The 13413-nt window shown below is 34.9% G+C and overlaps 1 protein-coding gene across 1 annotated transcript; it reads right to left on the bottom strand.

The window, feature by feature from the left end:
• Nucleotides 1-2269: 2269 nt before the first annotated feature.
• LOC138697059 (cilia- and flagella-associated protein 70) lies at nt 2270-11522 on the bottom strand. Its single transcript, XM_069822653.1, has 6 exons — nt 11469-11522; nt 8920-9066; nt 6941-7071; nt 6152-6272; nt 4330-4479; nt 2270-2368 (listed from the first exon to the last, which is right to left on the bottom strand). The coding sequence occupies exons 1-6, from the start codon at nt 11520-11522 to the stop codon at nt 2270-2272; spliced, it is 702 nt and encodes a 233-aa protein (XP_069678754.1).
• Nucleotides 11523-13413: the final 1891 nt, after the last annotated feature.

Below are 13413 nucleotides of genomic sequence, written 5' to 3'. Positions count from 1 at the left end.
ATTTCTTATCTATCAGTTTACTGACTGGAATTCTTTATGAAGGATCACATCTTTATCTTTTTGTTGTAAATTGCTCCAATTTTCGAATTCTTAGACTCGCAAAATGGCTATAATTTTCCATGAATCTAGAAAATTGACTTTTGAATACGACAATTTTCTGGATTCGTGGAAAATTGTCTTGAGTATTCAAAAGTCATTCTTTAAACAATTCTTACTTTCCTCATGAAGATTCCTGATAGAAGTGATATACTGTACAGATCTTGATCTGTATATAACACCCTTAAACCGTTGATTTATTGTAATGTTGAGTCCCATTGAACTCGAAACAGATCAAGACCTTTAAATGTGTGATTGGTATAGATCATGGAATCGGGCATATCGGCAGGGAGATGCAGATTTCCTTCAGAGTGCTTTTAATAATTGCCCCTGGCATACCTTGGGAGTTAGCAAGCTTGATTTCTGCTCTGTTGCTGTATTCGGATATGGGTTCGACTTCTGCTTGGGATGATTACCTGGTTGACTGTATTTTCGAGACTTTCCCTAAGTGTAAAGCTAATGTCAGGTAATCTCATGGCGAATCTTCGAATTCATTTCGCCAAATATGTATCATCATGCTATCATCAATTTCGCTTATACTAGATAACTACACAGTTGATACAGCATCATTAAATAATAATCATGGCGCTACAGCCCGTGAAGGGCCTAGACCGACCAGCCGGCTGCTGACCTCACGCCCACATGCCGAAGCGAGATGGACGATCATCCAACCAGAATGGAGGTATCGTGTAGTTAGCACGATGATCCCCCCAGTCGTTACAGCTGGCATTCGCTACCTATCGTAGCTCCCAAAGTGCATCACGATGCTGGGTGGGCACCGGTCCCATGCACTGGCCGAAATTTCATGAGAAAATTTCTTCCCCCATAAGGACTCAAACCAGTACGCATTCTGTAACGTGTGTCCTAGGCAGGATGCCTTAGACCACGATGCCACAGCACGGGATGCTTCATTAAATAACTAATTAGAAAATGACAGGTGATTCACAGGATCCCTGTAATTGCGTGAAACATTTATGCTCTTTATTGAGTGTTTGCAATGAGGCATGATAACATACCAAGGGGATTGTGTAATGGCTGCATCACAACTCAAAACCCTAACCCAAACAGAGTGGTCGATTTCTGTTACTGTTTGCTCCTTGTACTGTATTAGAATAACGGTATCGGAGTTGTACTGTATTAAATGCGTGTTGTCAACGTTCTGTGACCCATGACATTACAGCCCTTTAAGGGCTCAGACCGACCAGTCGGCTGCTGATCTCGCATTCACTTGCCAAAGCAAAGGTGGGCAATCATACAACCAGAATGAAGGTAACATATGGTTAGCATTATAGCTGGCTTTAACGTCTTGTGTCATATGTTCAATAATAGTGCAGACTATAATGGTTGAGTCAGTTGCTGGTAATTCAGGCCTAAAGCATCACAGGCCTTTAGAAACAGTCCATTACCTGACATGTATGCGTCATAATGTAAGTACATTCTTGTAAAAATCCCGCATGCTTTAGAGACTTTATGCTAAGTTGTTGATTTAAAATAACTATCCATTATGTCACATCTGTCATTGTCCCATACTTGTCGATGCACGCCTCATTTTCTGGCGTGAACATAGAACCAATCAGCTTTTGGGGCATGGAAGGATTTTGTAGTATGTTTGTTGAAATGCAGAATCTTCTTGTTTGGAATGAGAATTAATGGTTAGCATACATGCCATTTAATCCAAAGTTTGAGTATTCGAACCCAGCAGAGTTAGAGATCCATGCTTTAGAAGTTTGGGTATAATTTAATTAAATGTGCCTATTTAAGGACAAGGGTCCAATCTTCATCCCTTGTACAGATATGCTTCTGCAGGTCTGTGAGATTGCAATGATCTTTGATGTTCAAATAAGAAAAATATAAATAAAATTATGACATTATTGTGAAACTTCCAAAAGACTTATCATGACTGTTGAAATCATTTGAAAGCGTGAAATTAGATTAACAATATTCAGTAAAGTTAACAAACTGAAGTGTATAGAGACTGGTACTTCACTTAAAATTTATTGTAATTTAATCTATGATATAATAAATTATCAAGAACAAGTTGTCTAGGTGATACATGGTTCCATTTTAATTTTGACTGCACCGAACAGTTTCACAATTTTCTTAATTATGTTCAAGTAGATAATTTGTTTAATTTCTTGAAAGTACAGCACTATGTTATATTTATATTTGATATTTAGGTAGAGTTGCTAGGAAGAGGCATAGGATCAGGATACTTGAGTCTAGTCTGCAGAAGCTTGATCTCTTGAAGAATTTGTTTGTCTTGGAGGTTATACTGTAATGTAAAAAAGCTGAGTTATCGTATAAGATTATAATAAAAGTATGTTACTTGTTTTCACTTTTGTACACAACAATATAAATCAGTTCTTTCTCTCTTCTAAATTTTATTTGCTTTTGTTAGAATTAATGTGTTTAGCATTGATTGCTATACAAGACTATTTTTAGTAAAAAAGAAGTTGGCTTGTTCAGAAGATATTTTCTTCAGACAGTTTTCATAATTCTATATGTACATGCGAAAAAGTAGTTCAGATTTCCGAATCATTTTATTTTTCGCAGATATTTACAGGAATGCAAATCTTATTTCAAAAGAACCCTGTCAAAATGACTATTTTTGATTTGAATATTTAGTGGCGTACAGTAATTTATATACATTTCCTCAGAAATCCCTTTATAAACTGCAGCTTTAGTAAAAATTGTATTCGTCAATAAATATTTACTAAGAACATTTAAAGTCTTTATGTAAACTGTTACGATAACTAGAATGATTTTCAATTAAAGTTAAAATATTTTGAAACACTATGTGGAAATTAAAATTTTCTTTTGCACTTAAGTACTTATTTTAGATCAAGAACCAGAAAAGAAAGATTCTTTTCCTCCCCCCCCCCCTCCTCACTCATACGAAATTCAGATTTTGTAAGGTATAATCACAGTCTACTATATACAGTCACGAAGCTTGAGTTTTGAGGGTGTTAGAAACAATAGACTGTGACGGTACTATTTTGCATTGCCTGTAATGAGGCGATATTAGCGATCCTAGTGGTGAGCAACTATCTAATGTTTGCATATTTACTACACATTGAGCTTTGCGACTGTATATACTAGACTGTGGTATAATGGAGATTGTCTTTTACTGTGTTTGAGGTAAAATATCGATATATTATTTACATAAATTCTATGCTGTAAGTCAAAAGTATAGGCTATTTGTTACCTCGTGAAACCTACCTGCATGTGAGGGGAAGATGAAAGTGGACTGGAAAGCTTCCCTCCCTCACTATTCTTCCACTTGCAGCTAGTTAGTTCACTTACCCCCACCATAAGTTTCCTACTAAGCTACAGCACACACATGCATTTAGTTTTACGGAATAAAGAATGCCTTATAAAAGAAGTACTAGATAAAACATACTTTTTTTATAAATCAATATTATACTTAACTAAGCTGGAGAGCATACAGGTGATTCTTTTTGTTCACTATTGAAGTGAATAATTGGCTACTTTTGCTCCAGTTCTTTTTATTTATTCTTAATCTATTATCAGCTCACACAGGTGATGGGGTATTATCTTAAGAGGAAAATTACTACTATTTGTCCAAGTGATTATGTTGCAGGGTAGTCAAAATAAGGAAAATCGCGTGCCAATTACTTAATGAGGCCCTTTTCTTTAAATTATTTTAAACAGTTCTATAAAATTACGTAGACTTCCAATCCAGTAAAGTAAATATTTTCAGGAAAGAGTGTAACAGCCCAGCTACTAGACTTTACAGAGCGGCCAACAGAAAAATGGGTGGGGAAAACTGGGATGCGACATAACCACTTGGATGGACAGTACGGTACTTTAATAAATTATATTTTAAATACAAAGAAGAATTATAAGCGTGAATAATGCAGTGTCACAGATATCGTTTTATATCTCTGTCGTCAAAGGCCGTTAAATTTCAAGGGGCTTATCTTACAACATGGGCGTCAGCATATTGAAAAGTATTACAACTTTCCTCCCCGCTCCTTGCCTTTCCAACCCACATGTGTCGTTGCACAGAGGCAGAGATATAATAAAGATCTGTACTTTTGCTTCATTTTCTTATTCTTAATCCACTACGAGCTCTCAAACCTGGTGAGGTATGAAGACTTTTTATCATGTGCTGCAGTATCTCTTACTTTGTTATTGTAAAAAGAAAATTACTATGTTCAGATATTATTAAATATATAGAATAATTAAAATTGTGAATACTGCAGTACTTACCCGCCGAGTCTGTTTGTAACACTGTTCAAATTCTGTGCATCTGTGGGAGCGCAGGCTGATCAGAGTAAGATAACCCCAGATAACAGGACACTTATTGTCTAATATGTTGGCTTCTGTCAATGCTTGCTCTGCTTCTCTTAATCTGCTCATCTGCAAATAGTGTAATGATGAAACAAAACGAACCACATTACTGTATAATGTTAAAAGTTGATGTTTAGTCACCTGTCTGAACCTCACAAGTGATACCAATAAGGCACCACTTATGAGGCAACTAGGCCAGGAGATAATGGGGTAGGGTGGCCAGTTTCTTATCCCCTCCATTGCATACATCGCCGATTAGCTACATGTTACACTAATCGGACTTCAGATGCATACAAACAATTGTTCTTCCTCTGATACATATCGTCGAATGAGATGTACTGCCTCATAAGTGATAATAGATATACATATCAGCCAGAACCCCAGTTAGAGATGAATGTTAATAGATGTGAATTATTTAATTTTGGAAGAAAATTCACATTTCTAGAAAGTGAGCTTATCTAATGATAAGTCTACATAAATCTTCTGATTACCCTTCTCTCTGAAGTGTTATCCTACACTATTTCAGAATTTAGAAAACCTGTTTCAATTATGCATATTTTCCACATACATTGTTTATGGGAGACGCCTAAAAGCTCGTAATCGAGGCATTAACATTGTTTCAAAAGATGAGTTTCACAGCTACGTTGGAATAAGTGTGTGCAATCTCAAGGGAACTATTTTGAATGTGATCACATTGTAGTTGGTTGAAAATGTAAATAAAATGTTTTTTTTTTAATTAATCTCATTACTTTATTGTCCGACCTCGTATATTAAAGTTGACCAATTTGAAACCATTGTAGGTAAAGATCATTATATATTATTTTAATGTACCGAAGTACATATGATATTTCCATGCAGATATTCTGCGTCATCATACGATGAAAGAGTAATGGAACGGAGAAAAATTCTCTCCGGCACAGGGATTTGAACCCGGGTTTTCAACTCTACGTGCTGATGCTTTATCCACTAAGCCACACCGGATACCTACCCTGACATTGGACAGAATTGTCTCAGTTTAAGTTCCAACTCTTGGGTTCTCTCTAGTGGCCACCCTCTGCACTACGTCATAGATGTCTATGAACGTAGGACTGAAGTCCACACATGTGCTGAGGTGCACTCGTTATGAGTGACTAGTTGGCCGGGATCCGACGGAATAAGCACCGTCTTAAATCACGAAGTGATTTACGCATATCATATACATTATTTTAATGTACCGAAGTACATATGATATTTCCATGCAGATATTCTGCGTCATCATACGATGAAAGAGTAATGGAATGGAGAAAAATTCTCTCCGGCGCGTCATCGTATGATGACGCAGAATATCTGCATGGAAATATCATATGTACTTCGGTACATTAAAATAATATATATGATATGCATAAATCACTTCGTGATTTAAGACGGCGCTAATTCCGTCGGATCCCGGCCAACTAGTCACTCATAACAAGTGCACCTCAGCATGTGTGGACTTCAGTCCTACGTTCATAGACATCTGTGACGTAGTGGAGAGGGTGGCCACTAGAGGGAAACCAAGAGTTGGAACTTAAACTGAGACAATTCTGTCCAATGCCAGGGTAGGTATCCGGTGTGGCTTAGTGGATAAAGCATCAGCACGTAGAGCTGAAAACCCGGGTTCAAATCCCTGCGCCGGAGAGAATTTTTCTCCGTTCCATTACTCTTTCATCGAAAGATCATTATTCCATAGAGTAAATAAGTACCGTACTGCTAGAAGCCTCACCATGTAGCACGCAATCCCGACTCCAAGCCAGCTTGCAGGTGTGGGAGAATTTTTGCACACATCATAGAAAATCTCTCTAGCCTGTCTATAATTTTTATCTTGTAAACAGTATGTTCCGAATCTGTAAGCAAAAATACGGAATGAAATTGCATAATTTGCACTTGAGACAGAAAAGAATAAGAGTAACTTTTAATAGAGACCTTCTCCTAAATTGTTACACTTGACTTGTATTCATAATTTTAGGAGTCTACTTATTCAGAATGCAGCTGAAATATTGCAATTTTTATTTTGATGCCTTCATGAAAAGATTTTACAAAATGGAGAGTCATAAACAAAAAAAAAAAATTTCATAGTGTTTTTCTCCATACATAAGCTAATGGTCTAATAAGTGATCATAAGATATTCTTTAAAAAAATAGTTCCGAACAATATTTAATTATTTTAAGCTGAAATGTACTCTGCAGATGAAGCAAAATCTTTAGTACAGATGCCTCAAACTAGGGAGCTGCCTGGAGAGGGGAAGTAGTAGAGCTAACGGAGGGGGCCCACCTAGGCTCCGATACCCAGGTATAGTCATATTATCTGAAAAGTTCTCTTGACAATGTATTCAAGATGTACCCTCCCTATGCAGCCTTCTCAACTGTTACTAGAACTGATCTGTACAGTTCTACTCCACAGTGCACAGCAGTAGGCGGACAGTGGTAGGGGAGAAGTGCTCTATGCGCCTGCGCAAACGAGACAGCTTGCTAGTTTGAGGCATCAGTAGAAATAATGTTCATCTCAAACTGACCTGAGTGCTACCAGATGGATGTCTTTAGGTCTGTCATATGAGTCCACAATATACCCATAGCATTCTTTAGCTTTAACCTTGTTCTGCAGTCCGTGATGACAGTGTCCCATCAGACTCCAGAGGCAATAGTCCTGTGAAACAATTATTATGTAAGTCATACATCTCGTAAGCAGTTTGGAGGATTTATTATTTATCATATTTTTTATTCATTAATCAAAATGTGTACATTTTTTTAGTTCTTTACCTCCTTAATATATGATTTAAAAAGGGAAAGTACTGTATTGGAGTGCTATAAAAAATCGACGTGTTTTTTCATGAAAATACAAGTTAAAATAATTTCTGATACCGAAAAAGTGGTTTTAGGTATTCCGTCCATTTATGTATAATGATTTCTCCTAAACTGTAAGACGGATTTTATATCTAGTATCTAAGAGAAGGTTTAACTAGGAATGCAACATAATATGAGCTGTCATGTTTACTGAAATTAGAGGGGAGGGGAGGATCTGTATTTTAAAAAAATGTCGTTTTACTCGAAATAGGCAGGTACGATTTTTTCTTCTTACATTAAATAAAGTAGTAAATGAAATCATGTAGACACTATTTCCCCAGAACTACTTGTTTCAGAGAAATGATTATTAATTACTCAATTTTTCCTCCAATGAAAAACTTCTTTAGACAAAGAATGTAAAGCTCAGGAATATAATATATAATATGTTAATTAAAAAATTAAATTAACATAGTCCTGGTTGCTATGGAAATACAGCAAACAAAGTTTTTCCTAAAAAATAGTAACAATGTACATAAATTAAGTCTTTATTTGAAAACATCTTCAGAGACACTTATAGATTAAAGATATCTACACAAATTCGTAAAATTAATATAGGTAATTCTAATTTTTATGGAAATATAGCATAATAAAAACAGTTAGGTACAGTCATCTGCGTACGCTTTTTGCGAAAAAAAAGTACACCCTAATTAAATTCTCAACACACAGATCAATTTCAGAACACACACACTATTTGACACAACTCTTCATCACATGAACGAACCCACACAACAGGCAGCGAAGTTGAGATAGCGCCGAGATCTAGTAGGCTCTGAGGATGGTGTCAAGTAACACCGAAACAGCTGTAAGCCACACATGCTTACATAATTAACAGGAGTAAGATCGCCATTTAATCAATTATTTAAAATAAAAAAAAAAAAGTAATTTTCACTGTTAGCATTTGCTAGGCTGTGTGCAAAGCATCATCATGAGTCCTCAAAAATCTCTCAAAATACTTTTCTGATTCCATAAAATTGTTTCCCGTTGTTTCCTTCTTCTTTTCTTTTTAAGACATTTTAGAAACACGAACACACTTTCTATTTAAAAAATATACCTATATTAAGATATTAATATTGAAAATGCAGACAGTAAACAAGGAATAAATAATAATAATAATAATAATAATAATAATAATAATAATAGTGCTAATAGATCATTATTTTATAGTTTTTTTTTTTTTTTTTTTTTTTAGCATTCTAGAAAGAAAGACAAAAGCTTGACATTGGATATTTCTGCTGTGGTGTTTGTATGATTTGGAAAACATATCAAACCCTCTAAGACGATAACAAACAAATGTATTTATTAATACAAAATCATGAATTTTCAATCCAAAAATGACCCCTGCTTTTAAAATAAAAATGTCATACAAAGGCTATAGAATGTTGCGAAGTTAAGGCTAAAAAATATAAAAGATGAATGATTGACCCAAATTCAGGCATCTATGGGGCAGATTTTTTCCGAATGCTTCAATTTCCAATGTTCTTATTCCATCATTTGGCTTATCTTTATCATACTGATCCTGAAGAGGTCATGTAGCTTAAAAGATCTCTTGTGTAAAATTCATTTACCTCACACTTATTCTTCATATCTCTGTCAGCTAGATACATAATACACATTTTAAAAGACTATGAATATAATATGAATTGATACTTACCTTACCATATTCTCTAACAGCAGTTAAGATATGAGATATCGCATTTTCATAACGCTTGGTTAGATAATGCTCCACAGCAAGGTAGTATAGGTATGGGATTGACGAACCATTATGAATGAGCTCTTGTGCCAGTGCCAACTCTGCAAACTAGTGCGGAACAAGTAGAATTTCACATAGTAGTAAGGACAACAATAATTAAAATATTTTGCAACATGTGCCTTTGCATCTTTCTTTTTTAATTAGAGTTACCGATACTTAAATTTACGAACAAGTGATTTAACTTTTTCTTTCACCTAAACTGTGCTATAAAGTGTCATTTCTGGTACTCGAAGCCATTCCTCTGGTTATATTTTGTTATGCCTCCAAATCCTTAAGATAGGAATTCTCATAATTCCAGACTGCCTCTTTTCATTGAACTAATGTAATAAATTTTCATCGTCTGCATAGCATAACTCCTCAATTCTACAGATTACTTCTGGATATTGGGAAGCCAGGAAGCATAATTGTTTATTTATACAAGTTACGTAAGCAATGAAGGGTTTTGAATATTTAACATCTTCTTAATTGGTTAACTAGCGGACTTACTCATGTTAATTATAATATAATTAACACGAGTAAGTCCGCTAGTTAACCAATTAATTATATTCAAGTGTTAAAAGTAGTGTACACAAGATTCAAAATGGATTAACATCTTCTATTCGTTAATTCCTACTTATGTATTAAGGTACATAGGTAATATTGGCTCATTGTACATTTTCAGAATTATAATTATTGTAAATGAATGTAAACAAACAAAAATATGAACTGTGAGAACGTAGGATGGGTGGAGGGAGAAGAAGATTTTTCTCTGAAAGAAAAAAAAAACATATCCTCTACAATCCAGGGAAAGCTTTTACAGTAGGGGAGATATTCCAATTCCCCAGTTAATTCGAGCCTTGATGTATCTGCACGCATACACGGTGTTATTTCGAACTCTACCAGTAAACTTTATGAGGTGCCCGGGAGAATCATCAGTGTTTTGAGAAAGGGGAATCATGGGTGGGAAGGGCTTCTTACTAGATGAACGAAAAAAAAAAAATGTACCTTTTAACAATAAAGATTAAGAACCTAACTCCATTATGTTGCACGACTAGCATTTATGTACAGTAGTGGCAAAAAAAACCAAACCGACCCTTGTAGTTGATTTCAGAGCCTTGTTCAATCCAGAGCACGGTAGACTGGTAACTAAGACTTTGGTGGTTCGAATCCTGTCTGGGAAGGAAATTTTTTTTTTGTTCCTTATTCAAATTTATCCTCAATACTTTTCGATTGCTGATAAGATTCATGTTCTGGGAATAATAAGTTAATTAAGTGTAAAATATCGCTGCAATCGAAAAGTATTGGGAATAAATTTGAATAAGGAACAAAAAAAAAGTTTCCTTCCCAGGCAGGATTCGAACTACGAAAGTCTTAGTTACCAGTCTATCGTGCTCTGGAGTGAACAAGGCTCTGAAATCAGCTACAAGGGTCGGTCCAGTTTTTTTTGCCACTACTGTACAATATCTGCTCAGATATTAACAGTGAATGTATTCTGGTAGGTTTGACACAACATGATTACATGTGGATTTTCCTTACTTTGGTTGTGGTTTTTGTACACCAAATCAAGGTATCGACGAGGGCTGGTTCCATAAGGGGTTAGGTACAGCTTACAGCAGTAAAGGTTTTGGAAATATAAACTTTTTTTTCTTCCATTACTGTATCTTGTACAATAATGGAAATTGGTATGTGTAAAACACAGTCCTTCTGCTATATGAAAAAAATATTTTTACGATTTTAAAAAAATTATTTTTTTTTTTTCAAAATTATTAAAAATGGTGGCAGTTTTCTGTGCAGTGATGAAGCATTTCCCTCATAACTCATAAACTTGTTCATTTTTTTATATTCTCTCTCTTTTATTTTATTGCTAAAACTCATGTTTACAATATCATGCTCTTTCAACTACAGTCCTTAATAAATAATATTTTTTTAAATTTATATATATATATATATATATATATATATATATATATATATATATATATATATATATTTTTTTTTTTTCTGTTAGAAGAAAATACTGATATTTGACCATTTTTTTAAATGAATTTATTTTTTATCAGACAATCTATCAAAGGTAGAGAAGTGATCTTGCACCATATCGTAGATATGACATGCATAAATAGACACAAAAAATTTCATCACATAATGTTGGATAATTTTTTAGTTACGTGGGAAACGCTTCATCACTGTACAGTGAACTGAATTTTGAAAAAAAAAATGTAAATAATTTTCTTAAATCGCAAAAATATATATATTTTTTTTTTCATATAGCAGAAGGACAGTGTTTTACACACACTAATTTTCATTATTATACAAGATACAGTAATGGAGGAAAAAAATGTTGAATATTTCCAAAATTTTACTGCTATAAGCTGTACCTAACCCCTTAACTCAGAACATTGAACATACTCGTTTGGAATAAATTACGAGGGCCGTTCTGAAAGTAATGCCTCCTATTTTTTTGTGTTAACCTGTAACATCTGAGTCGGATGTTTGTGGCGATGTAGTAAAGGTTGAACCTTCATGCTAATGTCATGTTAGTTGGGTTGTCATGCGACAGATAGTGACAGTAGGACAATCTACCAAAATGGTATCTGATATAGAGGTTCATAAGAAGCAGAGATGTGTTACTGAATTCCTCACTGCCGAACAAATTGCACCCATTGACATCCGTCGACGTTTGCTAAAAGCGTATGGAGACCATACATTATGTCTGCGAGCACAGTAAGGCTTGAGTAGTGCATTTCAACAGTGGCAAAAATGACAGTCTTCTGGGATATACGAGATGTGATTCTTATGGCTAAACTGAATCAGATCAGAGAAGAAAACCTTTCGCGAGCACCAAGCACATTGCAAAATTTGGCTCGACTGTCCTACCACATCCACCATACAGTCCGGACTTAGCACCTTCAGACTTTCATCTCTTTGAGTCTATGAAAGATGAACTACGTGGACAACATTTTCCAGACAAAGATGCTGTCATCGCAGCTGTAACAAAGTGGCTTGCCTCTGCTGGTTCAGATTTTTACCAGCGCTGCATGAAGTCTCTTGTTCATCGCTGGCAAAAATGCATAACGAATGGTGGTGACTATGTGTAAGAATAACGTATGTAGCTGAAACCTAACTCTATTTAACTGTGTTATTATGCTCTGTGTGTCTGTTATAGTTTTCATGAAAATAAATAGGAGGCATTACTTTCGGAACGACCCTCGTAATACATATATCTGTGTGTGCGTGTGCATAAACAAGAGGTTTGTTAAAATTTTAATTCAGTTTCTGAATATTTTCCATAAAAATCTTGAAATTGAACTAAAAGTCTAAATACCGGTATATCAAATCCCAGAATTTCGTTCTTCCTAACCTATTCTTAGAATTCATCACTGATTAATCATAGGACTTGAGAATCGAAGGCTTCTGAGTTCTTTAAATTAATTGATATGTATATAGAATGTTAAGCATTCGACTATATCGAATATATTTTGAAATTCTGTAAATGGTATTCACTGCTGTATGAGAAATCTCACCTCGTATGAATGCAGTCTGAGAAGAGAGATGGTGGTGACGAGGAATATGCTGTCATTGCTGTATATTGAGGTGCTCCATGACAAGGACTCATTACTGACTACAGGCACAGAGTCCTTATGATGTGCAAAACATTTCCTAGCTGTAACATATCCAGATCCAAGATACATTAAGTTTGTAGTTTTGCGCTAGTATTATTCACCATGAACATAATTTTAATAAAAATTCAAATCTGGACCAAAAAAGCGAAACCTTATGAAAGAAATATCATTTAATTTCCTAAAATTACTTTTTTTTATAAAGCATACGGTAATTGAAAGCAGTAGGCTAATTGTGCCATATATATTCTACAGTTAGCGTAAATTTATAATAACTTAAAGGAATCTTTTATGTGATCTGATAAAGCAGAGGATTTTGCTCACTTGACAAGAAACCCAATAGAAGAAGCAGCAGAGGTTCGCATTGTCAGTGGGTGTTTCTACTGTTTCTTATCTGCCTTCACAAATGACAAAAGGCTCTTTGTCTCTACACAGACCTCGTAATTCGACAAAATGTTTCACTGACCCACTAGAGTTTCTTCATCATTATATCTTAAATTTACCCGTCAATATTTTCTTCAATATCTTATAAGTTGCGGGGGTTTGATTTATAAACTTTTTTTTCATTTTCAGTTTATTCCAAACGTAAAAGTCACATGGTGGTAAATATAGTGATCTTGTTGGCCACACACTCATAGCCTACTGTTTATTCCATCGTCAAAAACGTCTTGCAATAACCTTGTACTCATATATGCTGAGCGTACAGTTGTAAAATCTTGTTGAAAAATGCCTAGTGTCTTTCTTTTTCATTTAACTTTTGCGCATAAGAATTTGAAAATTTGTTCAGTGTAGCATT

This window comes from Periplaneta americana, chromosome 3, assembly GCF_040183065.1.
Source record: "Periplaneta americana isolate PAMFEO1 chromosome 3, P.americana_PAMFEO1_priV1, whole genome shotgun sequence".
Taxonomy (NCBI): Eukaryota; Metazoa; Arthropoda; class Insecta; order Blattodea; family Blattidae; genus Periplaneta; species Periplaneta americana.
This window is presented reverse-complemented; position numbering and strand designations above follow the sequence as displayed.

Excerpts from the sequence above, each read along its gene's own strand:
- LOC138697059 (XM_069822653.1), bottom strand. The coding sequence starts at position 11,522 with ATGAAGGTTCAACCTTTACTACATCGCCACAAACATCCGACTCAGATG. Across the intron at positions 7,072-8,919 it reads CTGTTAGAGAATATGGTAAG|GACTATTGCCTCTGGAGTCT; the intron begins GTAAGTATCAAT and ends ATTGTTTCACAG. Across the intron at positions 2,369-4,329 it reads GTTACAAACAGACTCGGCGG|TATAACCTCCAAGACAAACA; the intron begins GTAAGTACTGCA and ends TTTACATTACAG.